This window comes from Rhinolophus ferrumequinum, chromosome 10 (assembly GCF_004115265.2).
Source record: "Rhinolophus ferrumequinum isolate MPI-CBG mRhiFer1 chromosome 10, mRhiFer1_v1.p, whole genome shotgun sequence".
Lineage (NCBI taxonomy): Eukaryota > Metazoa > Chordata > Mammalia > Chiroptera > Rhinolophidae > Rhinolophus > Rhinolophus ferrumequinum.
In genome coordinates, this window is record NC_046293.1 from 8903531 (window position 1) to 8922632 (window position 19102).

The 19102-nt window shown below is 48.1% G+C and overlaps 1 protein-coding gene across 1 annotated transcript in view; it reads left to right on the forward strand.

The window, feature by feature from the left end:
• The window catches only part of BAIAP2L2 (BAR/IMD domain containing adaptor protein 2 like 2), a 28408-nt gene that overhangs the window by 6964 nt on the left and 2342 nt on the right, over positions 1-19102 (forward strand). Inside the window, exons 5-10 of the mRNA XM_033118455.1 lie at positions 7001-7072; positions 7286-7402; positions 8572-8718; positions 16201-16353; positions 16681-16819; positions 16986-17220. Coding sequence (XP_032974346.1) covers positions 7001-7072; positions 7286-7402; positions 8572-8718; positions 16201-16353; positions 16681-16819; positions 16986-17220 — 863 coding nt within the window. The remainder of the gene's footprint in view (positions 1-7000; positions 7073-7285; positions 7403-8571; positions 8719-16200; positions 16354-16680; positions 16820-16985; positions 17221-19102) is intronic.

A 19102-nucleotide genomic window follows, 5' to 3' on the forward strand; every position in this document is an offset into this window, starting at 1 on the left:
ACAAGAAGGGCTCATGTGAACAATGTTCTCTGAGTTCTGACATGGTGATAATAATTTGTTCTTATAAAGTCAGTTTTGTTGGATACAAAATCCTTGGGGGACTTTCTTTTCCTCCCTTCCTCAGTCCCTCCCTCCCTCCTTCCCTCCCTCTCTCCCTTCTTTCTTTCTCTTTCTTTCATTTCTGATTACCTTAAATATGTTTTTCTTCTAATATAGAACATAAAACATTGCTAATGAAAAGTCTGATTATCTACTTTTTCCATTATAAATTACTTGCTTATTTTGGCTAGATGCCCAAAAGACTTTTTTCTTTCTTTTTCTTAAGTCTAATAATTTTTCTAGACTATGTCTTGGTATTGGTCAGTCTGTGTCAAATATTCTCAGTTATGGGGTGTACTCTTTCCATCTGTAGTTTCAAATCTTTTTTTTTTTTTTTTTGTTTCAGGAAAAGTTGTCTTAAATTACAAGTTTTAGAATTTTTTGGTTCCCTTTTTTTGCTTTTTTTCTTCAGGAACTATTACCTGTACATTAGATTTCCATAGCCTATTTTTAATATCTGTCTCTTCCTCTTGGATATTTTTACTTTTTTTTTCATTTTTTTTCTCCTAAAAAAAAAAATATGATGATTTACTACCTGGAGTGAGAATGGAACCCATAATAGGATTGCTATCATAGATACATAGACACATAGACATATAGACATATAAGTACATAGATATAGATATATAGATATATCAGCTTTACTAAGATACAATTCACATACCATAAAATTCACTCTGTATGATTCAGAGGTTTTTAGTATACTCACAGAGTTTTAAAACTATCCCTACTATCTAATTTTAGAACATTTTTATCACCCTCACCCCAAAAATAATTCTCCCTATTTCTTTGTTTCTTTTTTATTTAATTTTTTTCTTTTTACTTTCTATTTCTCTTCAGATATTCTTTATTGTGTTTATTACTTTTGTATTCCATATAGTTTTGCCTTCATTACTAAACTTATCTTATTTTCTTCTTACATTTCTAATTCCTTCCCAAATTCTGTCACCTCATTTCTAAATTTTTCTAATTCATGTTCTTTTCCTGTCTTGTATTATTTTCTTAATGTCTTTTAGTTCGCTTCTAAACCGTAGGTTACAGTTTTCTTCTGTTTTGTGGGCCTATCCTTCTGATGTGGTTTCATTGTATGAATGTCATTCTGTTCTTTATTCTCTTTTTTCTCCTAAAAACTTTCTATCGGATTCAACTTCAAAGGTTTTCTGTTACTCATTTTTATGTGAAATTAGTTTTTATCAAGGTAAAATTTACATACAATAAAAATGTACAGTCAGGATTGTCGAGTTTGATGAGTTTTGACAACTGTATACACCAAGTAACCACCATGGTAAACAAGATTTAGAACACTTCCATCAGCCCAGAAAGTTCCATTGTGTCCCTTTCCTGTCAATCCCACCCCAGAAGCAACCACGTTCTGATCTCCGTCTCTAGAGACAGATTTTGCCTATTCTAGAACTTCATACCAATGGAATTGTACAACATGTATTTCTTTGTGTCCTGCTTCACTCACTCAGCGTGATGTCTGTAAGATTAACTCACGTTGTTGCATGTATAATGCTTTGGGTTTTTTTTGTTTCTTTGTTTGTTTTCTTTTTCTTTTTTTAATTAAAGTTTATTGGGGTGACAATTGTTAGTAAAGTTACATAGGTTTCAGGTGTACAATTCTGTATTACATCATCTATATCTCACATTGTGTGTTCACCACCCAGAGTCAGTTCCTTTTCCATCACCATCTATTAGATCAATGCTTTGTTTTGTTTGATTTCTGTGTATTCCATTGTATGAATCTACCACAATTTGTTTATCCGTTTTTCTGTTGATGGTCATTTGGGTTGCTTCCAGTTTGGGGCTATTATGAATAAGGTTGCTGTGAACATTCTCGCAGAGGTTTCCTTGTGGATATGTTTTCATTTCTCTTAGATAAATACCTAGGAGTGGAAATTATAGGTCATAGGGTTGACATATAAATTAGCTTTATAAGAAGCTGCAAAAGTTTTCCAAAGTTCTTATACTATCCTGCACTCCCACTAGCAAGGCATGAAAGCTACTGTTAGGTTACATCCGTGCCAAGGTTCGATGCTGCCTGTCTTTTTTATTCTAGCCGTTTTAATGGGTATGGAATGGTACCTCACTGTGGTTATATTTTGCATATCCCAATGACTAATGACTTTTAATGGGCTTGTGGACATTTGTAATACTTCCTTCATGAGGTGTTTGTTTAGTCTTTTGGCCATCTTTTATTAGGTTACAGTTATTACTGACTTTTAGAAGATTTTTCTATAGTTAAGACATGAGTTCTTTGTCAGATGTATATATGGTGAATGCTTTTCCCAATTTGTAGCCCGTCTATTCATTTTCTTAATAGTTTCTTTGATGAGCAGACGTTTTGACATTTTTGAAGCGCAATATGGCCATTTAAAAAAATGGTTTGTACTTGAGCCCTACCCAAGAAATCTTTGCCTACCGCCATGGCAAAGGTATTCTCCTACGTTTTCTTGCAGAAGCTCTACATTCTGGGCTTTATTTGTGTCTATGATCCATCTCAGATTTATTTTTTTGTGTATGAAGTGAGAGGGACTTAGGGATCATTTTCCCCTGTACAGATTATTCAGTTGTTCCAGCACCATTTTAAAAAGACTTTCCTTTCCCTATTTAATTGACTTGGTGTTTTGGTCAAAAACTGATTTGTCATCGATGTGTGGGTCTATATCTGAACTTTCTACTCAGATCCATTGATATATTTGTCTATCCTCATACCAATACCACACTGTATTCATTACTATAACTTGATAGTGAGTCTTGAAATTAAGTAGTCTTAAGAATTTTGTTCTTCTTTTTCACAATTGTTTAGTCCATTCAAGATCCTTTGCATTTCCATATAAAGTATAGAATCAGCTTGTCAATTTCCCTAAGAAAGCCTGTTGGGGTTTTGATAGGGATTGCATTAATCTGTAAATCAATGGTCATCTTAAAAATATTGAGTCTCCTGATCCATGAACATAATATACCTCTCTGTTTATTTCTCATAGCAATGTTTTGTCATTTTCAGTGTAGCAGTCTTGCACGTCTTTTGATAGATTTATTTCTAGGTATTTGATGTTTTTTGAAGCCATTTGTAAATGGCATTTTAAAATTTCCTTTCCCACTCGTTCATTGTTTGACTTATATTTTAGTAGGATCACTCTGGCTCCTGTACTAAGAATAAAATATCAGCAGTCGAAGGAAAAAGCAGAAGCAGGAATAGCAGTTAGGAGGCTCTTGCAGTAATCTAGGAAATGGATGATGTGGCTTGGGAAAGGATGGCAGCAGTGGTGGTGCTGAGAAGGGATTGAATGTAGAACCAATAAGATTTTCTGATGGATTGGATGTCAGTTGCAAAAGAAAGAGAAAAGTCAAGATAACGCCAAGGTTTTAGCCTGACAAGCTGGGAGGGTGGAGTTGCCATTAGCTGAGGCAGGAAAAATTGAGTGTAGAGCAGTTTGGCTTGAGGGGAGAGATCAGGGGCTTCCTGTTACACATGGTACATCTGAGATGATGATCAGAAAACTAATCAGAGAAGTGGAATCATCAGTTATATGTATGAGACCAGAGTTTGGGGGAGGGGTCTGGGCTGGGATATGCAGGTGGGAGTTGTGAGCGTAGGGACTGCATGAGCTCACCGAGGCAGTACGTGTAGATACAGAAGGGAAGAGGCCCGAGACCTGAGCCCTGGGTCAACCCAACCTTCAAGAACCAGGGGCATGAGAGAGAATCAGCAAAGGGCAGAAAAGAAGCAGCTAGGGGTGCTGTGGGGAAAACCAGGAGAGGATGCTGGGCTAAAGCTAAGGGAGAAAGTGTTTCAGGAGGAGGGAGTGGTCAACCATGTTGAATGAAGACTACAGGATAAGAGGGATGAGTCCTGAGAATTGATTTGGCAACAAGGAGTCTCAGTGACTTCGACAAAAACATTTCAGATAGGGGCCGGCCAGTGGCTCAGGTGGTTGGAGCTCCATGCTCCTAACGCCGAAGGCTGCCGGTTCGATTCCCACATGAGCCAGTGGGCTCTCAATCACAAGGTTGCCGGTTCCACTCCTCGACTACCGCAAGGGATGGAGGGCTGTGCCCTTTGCAACTAAGATTGAACACGGCACCTTGAGCTGAGCTGCAGCTGAGCTCCCGGATGGCTCAGTTGGTTGGAGCAAACGGCAACTGGACCTGGAGCTGAGCTGCACCCTCCACAACTAAGACTGAAAGGACAATAACTTGACTTGGAAAAAGTCCTGGAGGGACACACTGTTCCCCAATAAAGTCCTGTTAAAAAAACAACAACATTTTAGTTAGTGTGATGGAGCATAGCCTGACTGGAGGGGATTCAAGAGCAAATGAGAGGACAGGAGCTGGAGTCAACTCACAGAAACAATTATTTCAAGGGGCTAGTTCTGGCAGAGGGATTTCTTGAGTTGCTGGAGGAACTCAATACATGGAGCTTACAGTTTTCAACAGTGAGGCTGCCCGCAGCTTCTGTCTGAGGGGCTTCCGGGCCGCACTAATGAAGTGTGTGCCCAGGAGGGGGGAGCAGGGGAGGGCATTCTCTGTCCTGACCTGCTAGGAATTCCTCAGCCTACCTGGGGTTGGTGACTTCTTTATTCCAGAAGCCACCTGCTAATTATAGACAGTCCTCTGGTTCCCCCACAGCCAGAGCTCAAAATCCACTTCAGGTATCAACCTTGTAATAGAACTATTTCTGTAGAAGCTTGAGGACTTTCCATGAACCCAGTGGTGGCTGGGTTCCATCTGATTGGGACATCTTGGGTCTGTGTCTTCTGCCCACTGGCAAGCGTGGCAGTGGGAAGAATTACAATCCTGCTGTCCTGCTCTTATGCCTCAGCTCACATGTGACTGGAAGCAGAAGAAGTGATATGATGAGCATGGAAGGTGGCTCCTTCAGAAGCTGTTTCCCGGGGCAAGAGAAGTGGGATGGGGGAAACAGAATTAAGAAGAAGAGAGAGATCTGCCAGCTTGTCTGCTGTCAGTATTTTAGGGACATTTTAAAAGAGCTCCTGCACCCAGGCCTCCCTGGGGAGAGAGCTCCCAGACTCCCAGGGCTCTCTGCTGGGGACAGGTTGTCACCACCGCCTCCCGTGCCCACCCTCGTGACACCCCCACGACCTCCTGCGTCATCTCAGCATTGTAGTAATTAAGGCATTATCCACATGTCCATTCTGTTGGTTTTGTGCATTTAAAATGTTTTCTGGGGCCTTCTGTGGGTTCCAATTCGTCTCTCCCGGCACCATTCTCCACCTTTATTGGTTACAAACTCAACTGGGTTTTGAGGGTCTGCCCCAACCTGCATCTCCCATGAGCCCTGTTGTTTCTGTTGAGCAATTTTTTAGGCTGTGGGGATTTTCAGAAGCACACAGTCTGTGTTTGAGCAGAAATCCTGGATTGTCTCTTCAGCGGGAGGCAGGGCCGGGGGGAGGGGCGGCGCCTAGGAAGCCCTTGCTGGGAGGCCCCCCGGTGGGAAGCCTCATTTCCTACTGGATGCAGCAGAAAAGGGCCCCCGTGGGACAGAAATGTGGGCTCAGCACAGCTCATAACACTACACCTCCTCCCTGACCCCCCCCCCCCCCGACATATTCACATACACCGTGGCCGCCACAGCTCAGGGGTTCAGGGCATGGCCAGTTCTGGGGAGACCAACTCGAGCTCCCTTACAGACCAGCAGTTACCAAGGCTTCAGAAAAAAATGTGGGAGAAAAACTTACAGTTCAGAACTTTTATAATTTACTGTTTTTTTCCTGCACACGAGAGGAAATTGCCAGCATTCCTTTTCTGGGCAATGCCCTACCCGGAGAGACAGAGCTCCCGCAGCACAGCATGGGCAGGACCCCCAGGGCAGGAGGCAGGATCCAAGGAGGGTTCTTGAGCGGGGGCTGCCGGGGCCAAAGGTTGTGCGGACAGAGAAGGCTGAACAAAAGTGGAAGAGTCCCCAGACGGGAGGGGCAGTGGGATGACAGATGCTCCTCTGTGCTCCCCGTGCAGCTGGAAGGCTTTAGGTCCAACACCCCAACAACGCAGAGTGACCCAGGAACGCGGAACACTGATGGGGGACGCAAGGGGAATGTGCCAGGTGACCAGTGAGGCCCACACAATCAAAGCTAATTGGGTTCATAGGGCTAGAGCTTAGAGAACAGCTGGCCAAGCCTTTCCTGTTTCAGGTGGGGAAACTGAGGCCCAGCAAGGGGCAGCAACTTGTCCAAAGTCACAGAGAAAATTGTAGACAGAACCAGAACCTGGGCATAGTTCTGAGAGTGAACCTGGTAGCCTTCCTGGTCACGCAGGTGGTCAGCCGCCTCCTTCTCACCTGTCACTGGAAATCTGACCCCCACCGCTAAGGCCTAAACAGTCCTGAGCACTTTCATGGGCCCAGCCCTGCCCACATGCAGAGGACACAGAGATGGGTCAGATTCGGTTCATGCCCACAGCGCTCACTGCTCATACCAAGGGGCTGAACACGCCCAGTGCGAAATTCCGTCCATTGGCTGGAGAAATGAACAGTGAACAAATGTGTATGCATGTCAGAAACAAAATGATTGAGCGATGGATTCTGCCTGGGGAAGTCAGGAAGGCTGCCCTGCAGAGGGGGCAGGGAAGCTGGGTTTTGAAGATTGGTGGGAAGTTCCCGGCCCAGGAAGCAGCAGCATCAAAGCCCAGACTAAGAGTAAGAACCAGGAGCTGTTGACACATTTATCAAGGGTGTTTCGAGCAACGTACTTCACTAAATATTTTGCATATTTAACGACTCAATCCTTCCTCCAACCAGGTGCTCTTATTATGCCCATTTCTCTGATGATTGTGTGTTAGGAGCACGGTGGGCAATGTATCTGAATGGCCAGTGCAAGGGATGCTGGGACGTGGGAATGGCAGGGCTGCTCAGATCACCCCCGCCCTGCACTCCACACAGGTAGAGACATTCCACGGAGACCTGCTGCAGCACATGGAGAAGAACACCAAGCTGGACATGCAGTTCATCAAAGTGAGTCTGGCTGCCCCATGTCGGCCCCCTGTCCATCACAGGCAAACCACCTCTTCCCATTTGATAGATGGGCACATTGAGGTCCGCGCTGGCCCCAGGTTATACGCGTTCCCAGCTGAGCCCCCTGGCTCCTGTCCAGTGCTCTGACCCGTGGGCCAGGTGCCTTGAGCTCTTTGACGTGGGGGTCTCCCTCCTCTCTCCACCCCACCCAAGGACAGCCGTCAGCACTATGAGATCGAGTACCGCCACCGAGCCGCCAACCTGGAGAAGTGCATGTCTGATCTGTGGCGCATGGAGCGAAAGAGGGACAAGAATGTGCGGGAGATGAAGGTACAAGGGCTGGCGGCAACACTGGGCTCTGGGGGGACCCTCTAACACCCTCCTGTAGCTCCCCCACCAAGCACCAGCCCAGCTCCAGGGGTGTGGCTTGCCCCACCCTCTGTGGTGAGCACAGCTGGAGAGGTCAGCCAGCCCCATTAGAGGTTGTAGGGACACCCTCAGCTCTGCATCCTGTCCTGTCACTTCCTGCCCTCCCCGGTGCCTCAGGCCTTCTCCAAAACCCTGGCACCCCTCTCACTTCTCCTACTTCACCTGAGGCCATCAGTCATGCTGCTCCTGAACATAGCAGCAAAGGTGTAATCCAGCAGCAGCCCCACCATCCTCCCCCTCCCTCCTGCCCAGGCAGAGGTTTGTGCCCCCTGACTAAAGCCAGCCCTCCTCCTGAGCCCCTCCTCCCCACCCCTGGCCTCTATCCACAAGGCCTCCACCCCCCTCCCTGCCTCCTCCTCTGGCTTCTTTAATAAGCTCCTTTCATAAGCTCATCTCTCTTCAAAATCTTCCCTCCCAAGTAGGGGATTGTTATTGTTTTTTTGGGTTTTTTTAAAGATTTTATTGGGGAAGGGGAACAGTGTGTATTTCCAGGACTTTTTATTGGGGAATAGTCGTGTGTTTTTCCCAGGACCCATCAGCTCCATCCAAGTCAAGTTGTTGTCCTTTCAGTCTTAGTTGTGGAGGACGCAGGTCAGCTCCAAGTCCAGTCGCCCATTGTTAGTTGCAGGGGGTGCAACCCACCGTCCCTTGCGGGAATCGAACCAGCAACCTTGTGGTTGAGAGGATGCCCTCCAACCAACTGAGCCACCCGTCAGCCCCCAAGTAGGGGGTTGTTAATAAACTCATTGGAACTTTCATCAAACCAACCTCCCTGGGCCCCAGCTCTGTGCTGGGCCCTGAGCTGGTTGCTGGGGCAGATGGATGGTTCAGAAACCAGCCCTGCCCGTGAGAAACACCTGGGCCAGGGGGTCGCAAAGCCCAGGCTCATGAGGATAAGGGTGCCCAGGAGATGGCAGGCCTGGGAACTGGAATGGGCCGGGTGCTCAGGGGAGGCTTCTAGGAGGAGGCTGCTGGGTCAGGAAGGGCTGGAGCCTTTGGACAGCTGGCACCTGTGGTGGGTGGGATGAGGCACTTACCCCTGCCTCCAGCCAGAAGCCCCTTTTCTCCAGGAGAGCGTGAACCGGCTGCACGCGCAGATGCAGGCCTTCGTGTCAGAGAGTCAGAGGGCCGCTGAACTGGAAGAGAAGCGGCGCTATCGTTTCCTGGCGGAGAAGCACCTGCTACTTTCCAATACCTTCCTACAGTTTTTTGGCCGGGTGAGCTGGGGCCAGGGGATAGCGAATGGAGCTCTTCTAGGGACTGTGCTCTCTGCCAGCTGGCTGCACCCAGGATGTTCCTTCCCTTCCACCCCTTTCTCTCTATTGTTTTTATTCACTCTCTCCATCTATTTTTTTGCGTATTCGTTTCTGTGTTTATTCGTATCATCAGATATTCATTTCTTTGTTCACGATTTGTTTATTCCCGTACTCATTCACTAATCCATGCATTTATTCATTCACGTGGGAACTATCTATTTTTTCATTCCTGCTTGCATATACTCACCGTTCACAAATTCATTAACTTGTAGGTTCAGTTATTGTCTATTAATTTTATCATATTATTTATATTTTCTATGCTCTTGCTTTGTTCTATCTGCTAGAGCAATCGGAAATTTTCATTTCTCATTGGATTTCTAATGGACTTTGCTTTCTGTATTTAGCTGCCATGTTGTTTAGTGCTGTTGGTTTTTGAGTATTTTACGTTCTCTGTAAATATTGCCATTTATGTACTTAATGTCTCTCATAATCCAGTCTGATGCTTTTAATTCCACTTTGAGATTAATATTGACCTTCATGCTCTTCTCTTGTCTCTTTGTTTTATTTTATTTTATTTATTTACTTATTTATTATTTTTTTATCTTTTTTTAAATCTCTCGGTTTTAAATGTGTTTTCTGTTACTAAGATATAGCTCAGTTTTTTATTTTTGACCAGTCTGACAGTCTGTGCCTTCTAAAAGAGGAATTCAGTCCATTCCATTTAACCTAACAACTGATATGCCTGTTTTATTCTTTTTGGATAACTTGATTTAACTGTATTTACTTTGTCATTTCCTTTTTTTCCTCCTATTCTTGTCAATTTGGTTGAGTTACGATACATTCCCTTTCCCCCTTTATTAATTTGGAAATTCAACTGTTCTTTCCACCTCTACCTATGATAATCTAATTTTATGACCCCCCATAATCACATGTATTCATCTTTTTTTTTTAAATACTGACCGCCCCGCCCCCCCGCCCACTACTCGGTCCATTGCTCCCCCCAGCCCCATAATATGAGACCTTGAGAAGGATTTTCCTGCTCTCCCTGGTACTCTAAAATGAGGCTTTTGGAAAGGTTTTACTCCTCCCTTCATCCTCCCTGAGCCCCAACTCTTGGTTTTGCCAAGAAAATTCAGGACTTTTAGTTCCAAACTCTCACTAGTTATTTCTTTGCACCATGGCCCTTCTATGCCACGAACCTTTACTTACATTACGTACTTCCACTGCCCGGTGCAATATGTAATGTTTCACATACGTATAATCAGATACACTGCTCACCGCTACTTCCACTCCTTTTTACATCCCACTGTCTTGAGGTTTCTGTCTTGATTGATTACTATGGCTAGAGAACTTTCAAGAGTATTTTCTTGAAATCCTTGCATATCTGCAAATGTCTTGCTTTTACCCTGACTCGTGAGTGGCATACAAGCTGACTGCAGGACTCCAGAGTCACAGGCCTTTTTTCTTATGGTCCAAGATGATGTTCTCCTGTTTCTATGCTCCGTGTCATAGGTGTTAAGTTGGGTCCTGATCTGTCTCCTTTCCTTGTAAGTAACTGGCTCTTTCTCTGTGGATGTTGGAGATTTTCTTTGTGTCCTTGGGACTCGGGAACTTGTCCATGCATCACCTAAGCGAGTGCGTCGGTGCCCTTGCAGTCTGCAGGCTCACGTCTTCCTTCATAGCAGGAGAGCTATTTCCTCTTCTGTTTCTTCAATTATTATTGTCTCTCTGCCATCCTTTTTCTCATTCTGGAACTCCAATCTTTGGGCCTCCACATCTATGACCAGGTCTGTTTCACTTATTTTTGCTCTGTATTTTGAGATATTTCTCCCTTGACTTGTCAGGCCACCAACTCTGTTCTCAATGGGACTGTTTTCTCTTTGAGTTCACCTGTTCAATTTTAAATCTTAGAATTGTGCTCTGTCTGCGTAAGAAGGTCTTCGTTATGCAGCAAGTGCTCATGAAATTCTTGTTACCCACTTCTCCCAGCTGCCTGGGTGGTCTGCTGGGTTCTCCTCCCTGACCATTGTGTCCTCTCAGGTGCCTTGTTTCATTCCTATGCCTCCTGGTGGTCCTGTCATTTCTCTGGGCTGAGCTGAACTGCAAGGACTCAGGCGGTGCTGACAAATGTGGGGGTGGGGGAGTGGAGCAATCTCTACCCCAGTGGGACCCCATTCTGCCTCAGGTCTTCCTGTTGCAAGCATGAGCTCCTGCTAGCCTCAGGGATAGAGATTAATGTAGCCTACTCAAGTGGAGAACCACTGCCGACAGGGCTGCTAGGGAAGGTTGTGCAGGTTGTGCACTGCACAATCATGCCTGGTTCAGAGGAAGGGCTGTGCTCTGCTTTCCAAGATGAAAGTGCTGGTGCAGACTGTGTTTGCATGGAGAAAGGAGCACCTTTCTCTTTGCATAAAGAGGTCATCCTCTCACCTGGCTCTGTCCACCCAGAGGGGACATCTGTCTCTAAATTACAAAGAGGTTCCTTGTTCATTAGCAGCAGCCCAGTGGACCCCTGGAACTCAGGAAAGCTGGCAGCCCCTCCCAGGACACACTCACACTCAGGAGGGACACTCGGCGTTGCCTCCGTGGGCTGTGCCACTCTGGCCCCCTAGTCCTAGTCCTTGCTTGGCCTCTCAGCTGCCAGTCCTCAGGTCCCTGCCAGCCTAGCAGCGGTCAAACTCGTGTCCTGCTCTCTTCTGTAAAGGTCTAACAGGGGCCAAAGCCTCATAATTGCCCTGGCATGTGGAGTTGTCTGCCTGCCTGGCCTGGCCTGGCCTGGCCTAGCTGTTGACCCCTCCAGAAAGAGGGCTGATGGGATCTGCAGCACGAGGTGCCAGGGACATTGGGACACCTTCTTCCCACCATTCCCTCATACGCATAAATTGACGACTTTGTCCCTGCATTTTTCCAATGGCAATCGTTCATTCATTCACTAATTTAACAAATATGTTTGGAGCCCCTATGATGTGCCACACTCTGGCTCTTTTGCACCTGAGAGAGCGCACAGGTCGCTGACCCACCCAGCCAGCCAACCTCTCCTCCCTGATGCCACCACAAACATGGGCTCCTCTGCCCCTCCCCCGCCCCATTGCTCTTTCCATTACTTCCTATTTCTTTGTTTTCTTATTTAGTGTTCGTTCTGATTTCTTTGTATTCCTGTTCAGTTTCCCAACCACTGAACTCTGGCTGCAAATTCTAGCAAGTGATTTCATTTCTCTGAGCCTCAAGGTTGATGCAGTGATGGAGCCTGGAATCCCGTCCTCCTGGCCCTGTGTTTATCCCTTCAAAGATGAAAACCAAAGCCACCATTCAGGAGGCCCCACTGCTTGCAGTCAGCTGCCGCTAACGGCCAGCAGCAGACTCCTGCCTCCCCACCTCAGGGTCCTTGCCAGGCCCCTCCCTGAGTCTCAGCATCTGAACCCAGGGGCCCCTGGCGTTGAGCAGAGGTGGGAGACACAGCTGGATCCCACGGTTGATCTCTGGCTCCAGCTGACTTTCTCCCACTGTCACCACCACACCCAGCCCCAGGCCCATTCTTTCCCAGAGTGATCCTCTAAGGATCTCATTCTTCTAAACAGTTTTATTGAGATATAATTCACACACCATGCAAGTCACCCATTTAAAGTGTACAATTCCATGGTTTCTAGTATTAATACATTCAGAGTTGTGCATCCATTGCTACAATCAAGCGTAGAACATGTTCATTACACCCTAAAAAAACACTACCTGTTAACGGTCATTCTCCAAACCTCCCATCCCTCCCCCTGCCCTAGGCAACCATTAATCTACTTTCTGTCTCTGTAAGATTTGCCGCTTCTGGACAGTTCATATAAATGGAGTCAGACAATATGTGGCCCTTGGTCACTGGCTTCTTTCCCTGAGTATCATGGTTCATCCGTGTTATAGCGTGTGTCAGCACATCACGCCTTTTTATTGCCGAATGATATTCCACTGTCTGGATAGACCACATTTTATTTATCCATTCATTAATAAATGGACACATGGGTTGTTTCTACTTTTTGGCTATTATAAATAATGTTGCTACGGATATCTGTGTAGCAGAACTTAGTTTTTGTGTGGACATGTTTTCATTCCTCATGGGTACATAGGAATGGGATTGCTGGGTCATATAGTAACTCTGTTTAACTGTTTGAGGAACTTCCAGACTCTTCCACCGTGGCTGCCCCATTTTACATTCCCTCTAGTGGTGTGAGGGTTCTAATTTCTCTGCTTCCTGGTCAGCACTTGTGATTGTCATCTTGTTGATAACAGTCTAGTTGATTATAATGGGTGTGAAGTGGTGTCTTGTTTAGACTTGCGTTTGCCTGACGGCTAATGATGCTGAACATCTTTTCATGTGTTTATTGGCTATTTCTGCATCTTCTTTGGAAGCAACTCCTTTCTGCCTGTATCCTCAACTGTTAACCTCCAACATTAAGAGGAGAGCTGACCTCTCCACTGGCTGCGTCCTGCTGGGTGATCTCCCCTCAAGAGAGCACCGAGCATTGAATGAGCCAGACTCCCCTAAGTATGGGGGTTAGGTAGTATGTTGTCTGACCCAGCTGGACTTTAGGACATTCAAGATCTAACTCCTAAGATAGTTAAGCGCACATTTTTACTTGTTACTATATCTATAAGCAGGATGCACAAGATTTAGAAGAAGATTTAAAGAACTATAACTGCCTGGCTCCATAAGGTGTCCTCATCGTCTCCATAACCAGTGCCTGCTTAGTCCAAATCTAGTCAATAACACGCCTTTCTACCTCACCCTTAGCTTCTCTGTGTTTGTTGCATTTGTTCAAGTATCTCTCCAGGATAAATTTCTAGAAGTGGAATTGGTGAGTCCAAGAATATAGGATTGGTTGTACCAGTTTACACTTCCACCAGCAATGTATGAGAGTCCCTGTTCTGTTTCCTTGACAACAGTGTGAGCAGAAATTTGGATCTTTGCTAATCAGAAAGGTAAAAATGGCATCTCACTGTCATTTTACTTGATACCTGTCTTATAAGTGATATTGACATCTTTTCATGTTTCAGAGACATTTGATTTCCTTTACTGTGACATGTCAGTATCTTTTCCTCCAGGTTTCTTTTTAATTTGTAGGAGCTCTTTATATGTTCCTGAAATCAGACCTTTCTTGGCAAATATTTTCCCTCTTTGCCATTTATCATTTGACTTTGTTTATTGTAGGTTTTGCCATATTAAAAAATTATTTTTATTTAGTGAAATCTATCAGCCTTTTCTTTTATAGCTTCTGGGGTTTGTATCATAGTTAGAATGACTTTTCCACTCCACAAATGTTTTGAAAATTCTCCCGTGGTCTCCTCTACGGTTTGAAAACCTTACGGTGTTTCTTCCCAAACACTGGCTCCTGCCTGGGGACAAGGCTGAGGGAAGACAGAGAAGCTGAGTGTTGTGCAGGCCACCTCAGTGCTGTGGCCATTACTCCTAGAACCCCCTCGCACCTGGCAGTCACTCTCCACTGAATGTTCTCAAACTGGACGAAAATCCTTTAAAAATACTGTATGCAGAACGTAATGGTCTCGCTCTGCTTACTGCCTCCAAAACAAGCTCACAAAGATCTGTGGAGTTTTGTCATTGTGCTGTTTTGCTAATTATTTATGCAAGGCAAGGGGAACATGTCCACCTAGTGACCAAGTGGACAAGAGGCTCTGAGCCATTCTGTTCTGCTGCCTGAGCTCACTATGCGGTTCTCAGCAGCTGGGCCAGGGAGAAGGGAGAAATCATTGAAAGGTGCAGTCACAGGAGGCTTCCACTCTACTGCTTACCGGATGCGAGACCTTGAACCAGTCATTAATGGCTCTGACCTTCAGCACCTATAAAATGGAGATCATAATTGCACCAATCTCCCAAGGCTATTGTGAGACTCAAGTAAGATAATGCAAATAAAGCCTTCAACACTGGGCTTGCCACACAGTAAATGCTCAACAAAGGGAAGCTTTTATTACTAAGGTGAGAGTCTTGAGATTGGCCTTCGGGGAGGAGATGTTTGAATAGTTAAGGGAGAGCCCTTTATAACTGGAGAGTACAGTGTTTTGACTGTACGTGGGATTTAATTTATTGAGGTGACGAGTGACAACACGGAGAGGTTAATACCACTGAAACAAATTTTATTACACATCACAGTCTCCAAGAGAAGGGGTCACATCGTGCCACACAGGGCCACGTGGGGAAGCACCAGGTGATAGTCAACAGGCAGAAGGAGTGAAGGGAAAGTGTGGCGCAGACCTTTATTCTGGTTTCCGCGGAAGGAATGAGCAAAGCAAGATAGGCGAGTTTAAGCAAGTCTGGGACTGGCTGGTTTGCATCATTTCAGTGAGCTCTGGGCTGTAGGGGTGGTGTTTAGTTGTCTGGTACCTGGCTCTGGTGTGATTTAGGGCAGGAGAAATATTGGCTTGATTGGTGTGAGTTAGAGGAAGTGGTTGGGGATATGGGTTTGGATTGGTTGGTTTGCATACAAAAGGCGTGCTCAGGGCAAACCGTTTACTATCACTGGGAATTATTTAGGCCTGGGAGGGGCAGTGTCTCCAGGAATGGCAAGACTCCAGGATGTCAAAGCACCATAAAACACGCAAAATTAAACACACAAGTAATACACACTGCAGGTCCACCATTGAAAGCCCTCCCACCTCGGAGTTGTTATGGACTGTATGGCCAGCTGCTGAATTTCCTGTCCTTGAAAGTATTCAAGCAGAATTAGAGGCCCATGTGTTGGGCATACTAGAAAAGGGATGTTTATGTAGAGTACAGGGATGCACTGGGAAAACTGTATTTGAAAGCCCTCTTTTAGAACACTCCTCAAACTTACTTAAACAGAAAATGTATTTATTACATGAGTTACTGGGAAGTTCAAGGGTTTCAGGTGTGGCAGGATCCAGGAGCAGACAAGATGTCATTGGAAATTTGCCATTTTCTGTTGCTTAGTTGTAGTTTCCTGTGTTGGCTTCACTACACCTATTTAGCAAACCCCATGAGGTGAAAGAATATATTTTTCCAGATTGTTCCAGGGTGAGTACTGGGATTGGATTCTTTGGTCACAGTTTTTGGGTAAGTGCCATCCCTGAGTCCATCACTGTAGTCAGGAGGATGGAGCAACCTGAGTGGCCAGCCTGGGTTCTACTCCTACCCCTGTATGGGGCAGTGGGAGAACTCTGCCCAAAGCACACAGAGAGGGGGCAGGGGAAGCTCCTCAAGGAGAAAGGAGGGACCTTTGACAAAAGAGGGGGATGGTTGGACGTTGGACGGTGGGGGAACCCAAAGTGACAACACCATGTTCTTTAGCTCCTAACAGCTAGAAAATCCTTTCTTTCATCCTCAGCTTGCAGGGCCCAAGTCCCCAGGCCTAGGGTTCCCACTTTTGAGTTCCCAGGATTCTGAGGGCTGCTCAGATCTGGCTGACTCCTGTGTCCCCACCCCGCCAGGCTCGGGGGGTGCTCCAGAACCGCGTGCTGCTGTGGAAGGAGCAGTCGGAGGCCAGCCGCAGCCCGTCGCGCGCCCATTCCCCTGGCCTGCTGGGTCCCGTGCTGGGGCCGCCCTACCCCTCGGGCCGCCTGACGCCCACCCGCTTGGACATGGTGAGGCCTTGGGCGCCCCCGCCGCTATTCGCGCCGCCACTCGCGCCCCCACCGCTTTCCGCGCCCCTGTTGCCCCCGGCACCCCCCGCGGGGCCCTGGGGCCTGAGGCCCTCCGCCTGGAGCCTCCTCCCACCCAGGGCTCCGATCTACGCAGCATCCCCCAGCTGGCCCTTCCGCCCCGGCGCGGCCTCGGCGCCCCCTTGGTGGCTGGGCCGCAGGCCCTTGAACCCTTACGCCGACGGCTGGGACTGGGGGTGGGGGCTGGACTAGGGCGCCTCGGCCCCGCCCCTCCCCGCCCCACCCTCCCCTGCCCATCTCCCCTCGCAGCCCCAGAGGCCTCTGGGAGAGTTCAGCTCCCCTCGCAGCCGGCATGGCTCCGGCTCCTACGGCCCGGAGCCCACCGAGGCGAGGTCCGCGTCCCAGCTGGAGCCAGACCGCCGGTCCCTGCCCCGGACGCCGTCTGCCTGTGAGTGTCCCCGGCGCTCGGAGCGCAGAGGGAGGGCCGGGGACACAGGATGGGGACCAGGGGTTCGGGAAAAGGAATGGAGGTTGCGCTGCAGCAGGAGGGATCAAGAGTAGACGCGAGGGAGAACTTCCCACCAACATGCCGCTGCGCTCTCCCGCCCCTGCAGCCTCACTCTACACCAGCACCCAGCGCTCGCGCTCCAACTCCTTCGGCGAGCGCCCGGGCGGCTCGGGCAGCGGGGGCAGCGGCAGCGGAGGCACCAGGAGGGTCCGCGCCCTCGTCTCCCACTCGGAGGGCGCCAACCACACGCTGCTGCGCTTCTCGGCCGGAGACGTCGTGGAGGTGCTGGTGCCAGAGGCCCAGAACGGCTGGCTCTATGGCAAGCTGGAGGGCTCCTCCACGTGAGTAGGAGCCCCCGGGGCGTAGGGTGGGTTGGAAGGAGGACCCTGGGAGTCCTGAACTCCACCTCTGAGTGAGACTTCCCTGAGGGAGGCTTCTTCTGCCTCCCTCATCCATTCGATGGGAGTAGGAAGAGCCTCCTTACCGAGTTCAGGGTTTCGGCCTTTGGGAGGGTGGTAGAGGATGGGGAATGGGAAAGCTCTCTCACAAGGTTACAGAAACCTTACTGCTTGGGTACCTGCTGGGCACCTGGCACTGGGAGGTAGGGGGCAGCTTCCCCTCTGTACCCTGAGAGTCAGCCAGAGCTCTGATGGAGGCATGGGTGGGGTGGACCTCCCCAGGCCGGCACCGAGGCAGTGCTGGGAGCTTGCAGGCCAAGTGTGCTCTCCTCCTCACACTCATGCACAATGGGAATCCTTCAAGAACCTAAACCGGGCCTGTTTCTGATCCCACAAGCGGAAGGGGGAGATGGGGAAGTACATTGTGGTCACCAGCAAGCCTGGAGGAGAGCAAGGGTTGGCAGACAAAAGGGAAGTGTGCAGGGGTCACTCTTTCTGCTGGGGAAAAAGGGGAAGGTGGGAGTTTGCTGGAACCAGGCAGTGCCCCACACAGGGCTTTATAGGCAGACTTGTGTGACCCCCTCCCACTCCTGCTAAGGGAGGAGGAATGGAGGAAGACAGGAATAGAGGCATGAAGGAATGAATGCATAGATGGAGAAATCAGCAGGGACATGCGAGGTGGCATACGGGTTAGTGGATGGTGGACAGAAGGGATGGGCCTGTGGGCGGGTAGATGCAGCTCGTGTGAGCAGACAGGTAAGATGGTGGATCAGTGGGGATCGAATGGGTGGTTGGGGGCACGGGAGGAGGCATGTGGGGTACATGCATAGGCTGATGGGTGACTGGAGAGGTATGTGAGTGGATTGATAGGTGGCAGGGCAGGCAGCTGGGCAAGTGGTGATGGATGGATTAGTGGATACACAGTAAATTAGTGATCCATGCGTGTTTGCCCGCATGGATCATGGATGAGAGAGTGGACGGACGCATGGGTGATGCTGGACAGGATGATACAGTTAGGCACAGAGGTGTACGGATAGATGGGTGGATGGCAGGTGACCACATGGAGCAGGAAGGGAAGGATGGGCCAGTGGAGACAGATGACTAAGCACACGAATGGCAGAAACACCCGCTTTGCAGACCCATGTCAGAGGGCAGCAGGGCATCACCCCGAAAGTCCCTGCAACAGGTGTACCAAACCTCCTGGGCACCTGATGATAAAACCTTCTAACCGGTGCTCTCAACCACATTCCTCGGACGTCATTATTCTTTCTATGACTCACAGGTTAGGGAAAATGATGGCAAGTTTTACCATCAGTAGGCACTTTATGGTGAGAGCAGAAGTACAATGTACTGCAATGGTTTGATTCTGTCAGTTTGAGTTGAAATGGCCTCCAGTTCGACCTTTATGTGAGAATGTTGTTGATTGGGTTTTGGATCAAAGGCGACTTTTTGGAGGGCATTTTCCTAGATGTTCTGAAAGAATCCGATGGATTCTGTGGAGTCTGAAAAGATTAAGAAATGTCGGTCATAGTGCCTCTCCCTCAACCCCGGCTGCTCTGAAGGTGCAGTAATGAGCCTCTGGCCAGGCAGACTCCATGAGCAGGTGCCTGGGGTCCCCGGAACCAGAGGGCAGCAGCTGGGCTGAGAAGGAAAGAGCACAGGATTGGGAGTCAGGCACCCTGGGCTCAGGCGCCCCTTCCTCTGGACTCCTGCAGTTGCCTGTGATGTCCCCTCCCCCGTCCCCTTCACTACATCTCTTCAGGTGTCTGTGTCTCTGCCAGGCTGGGCCTGGCTCTCTGGGCCCTCATGCAGTGGGTGCTCAGTG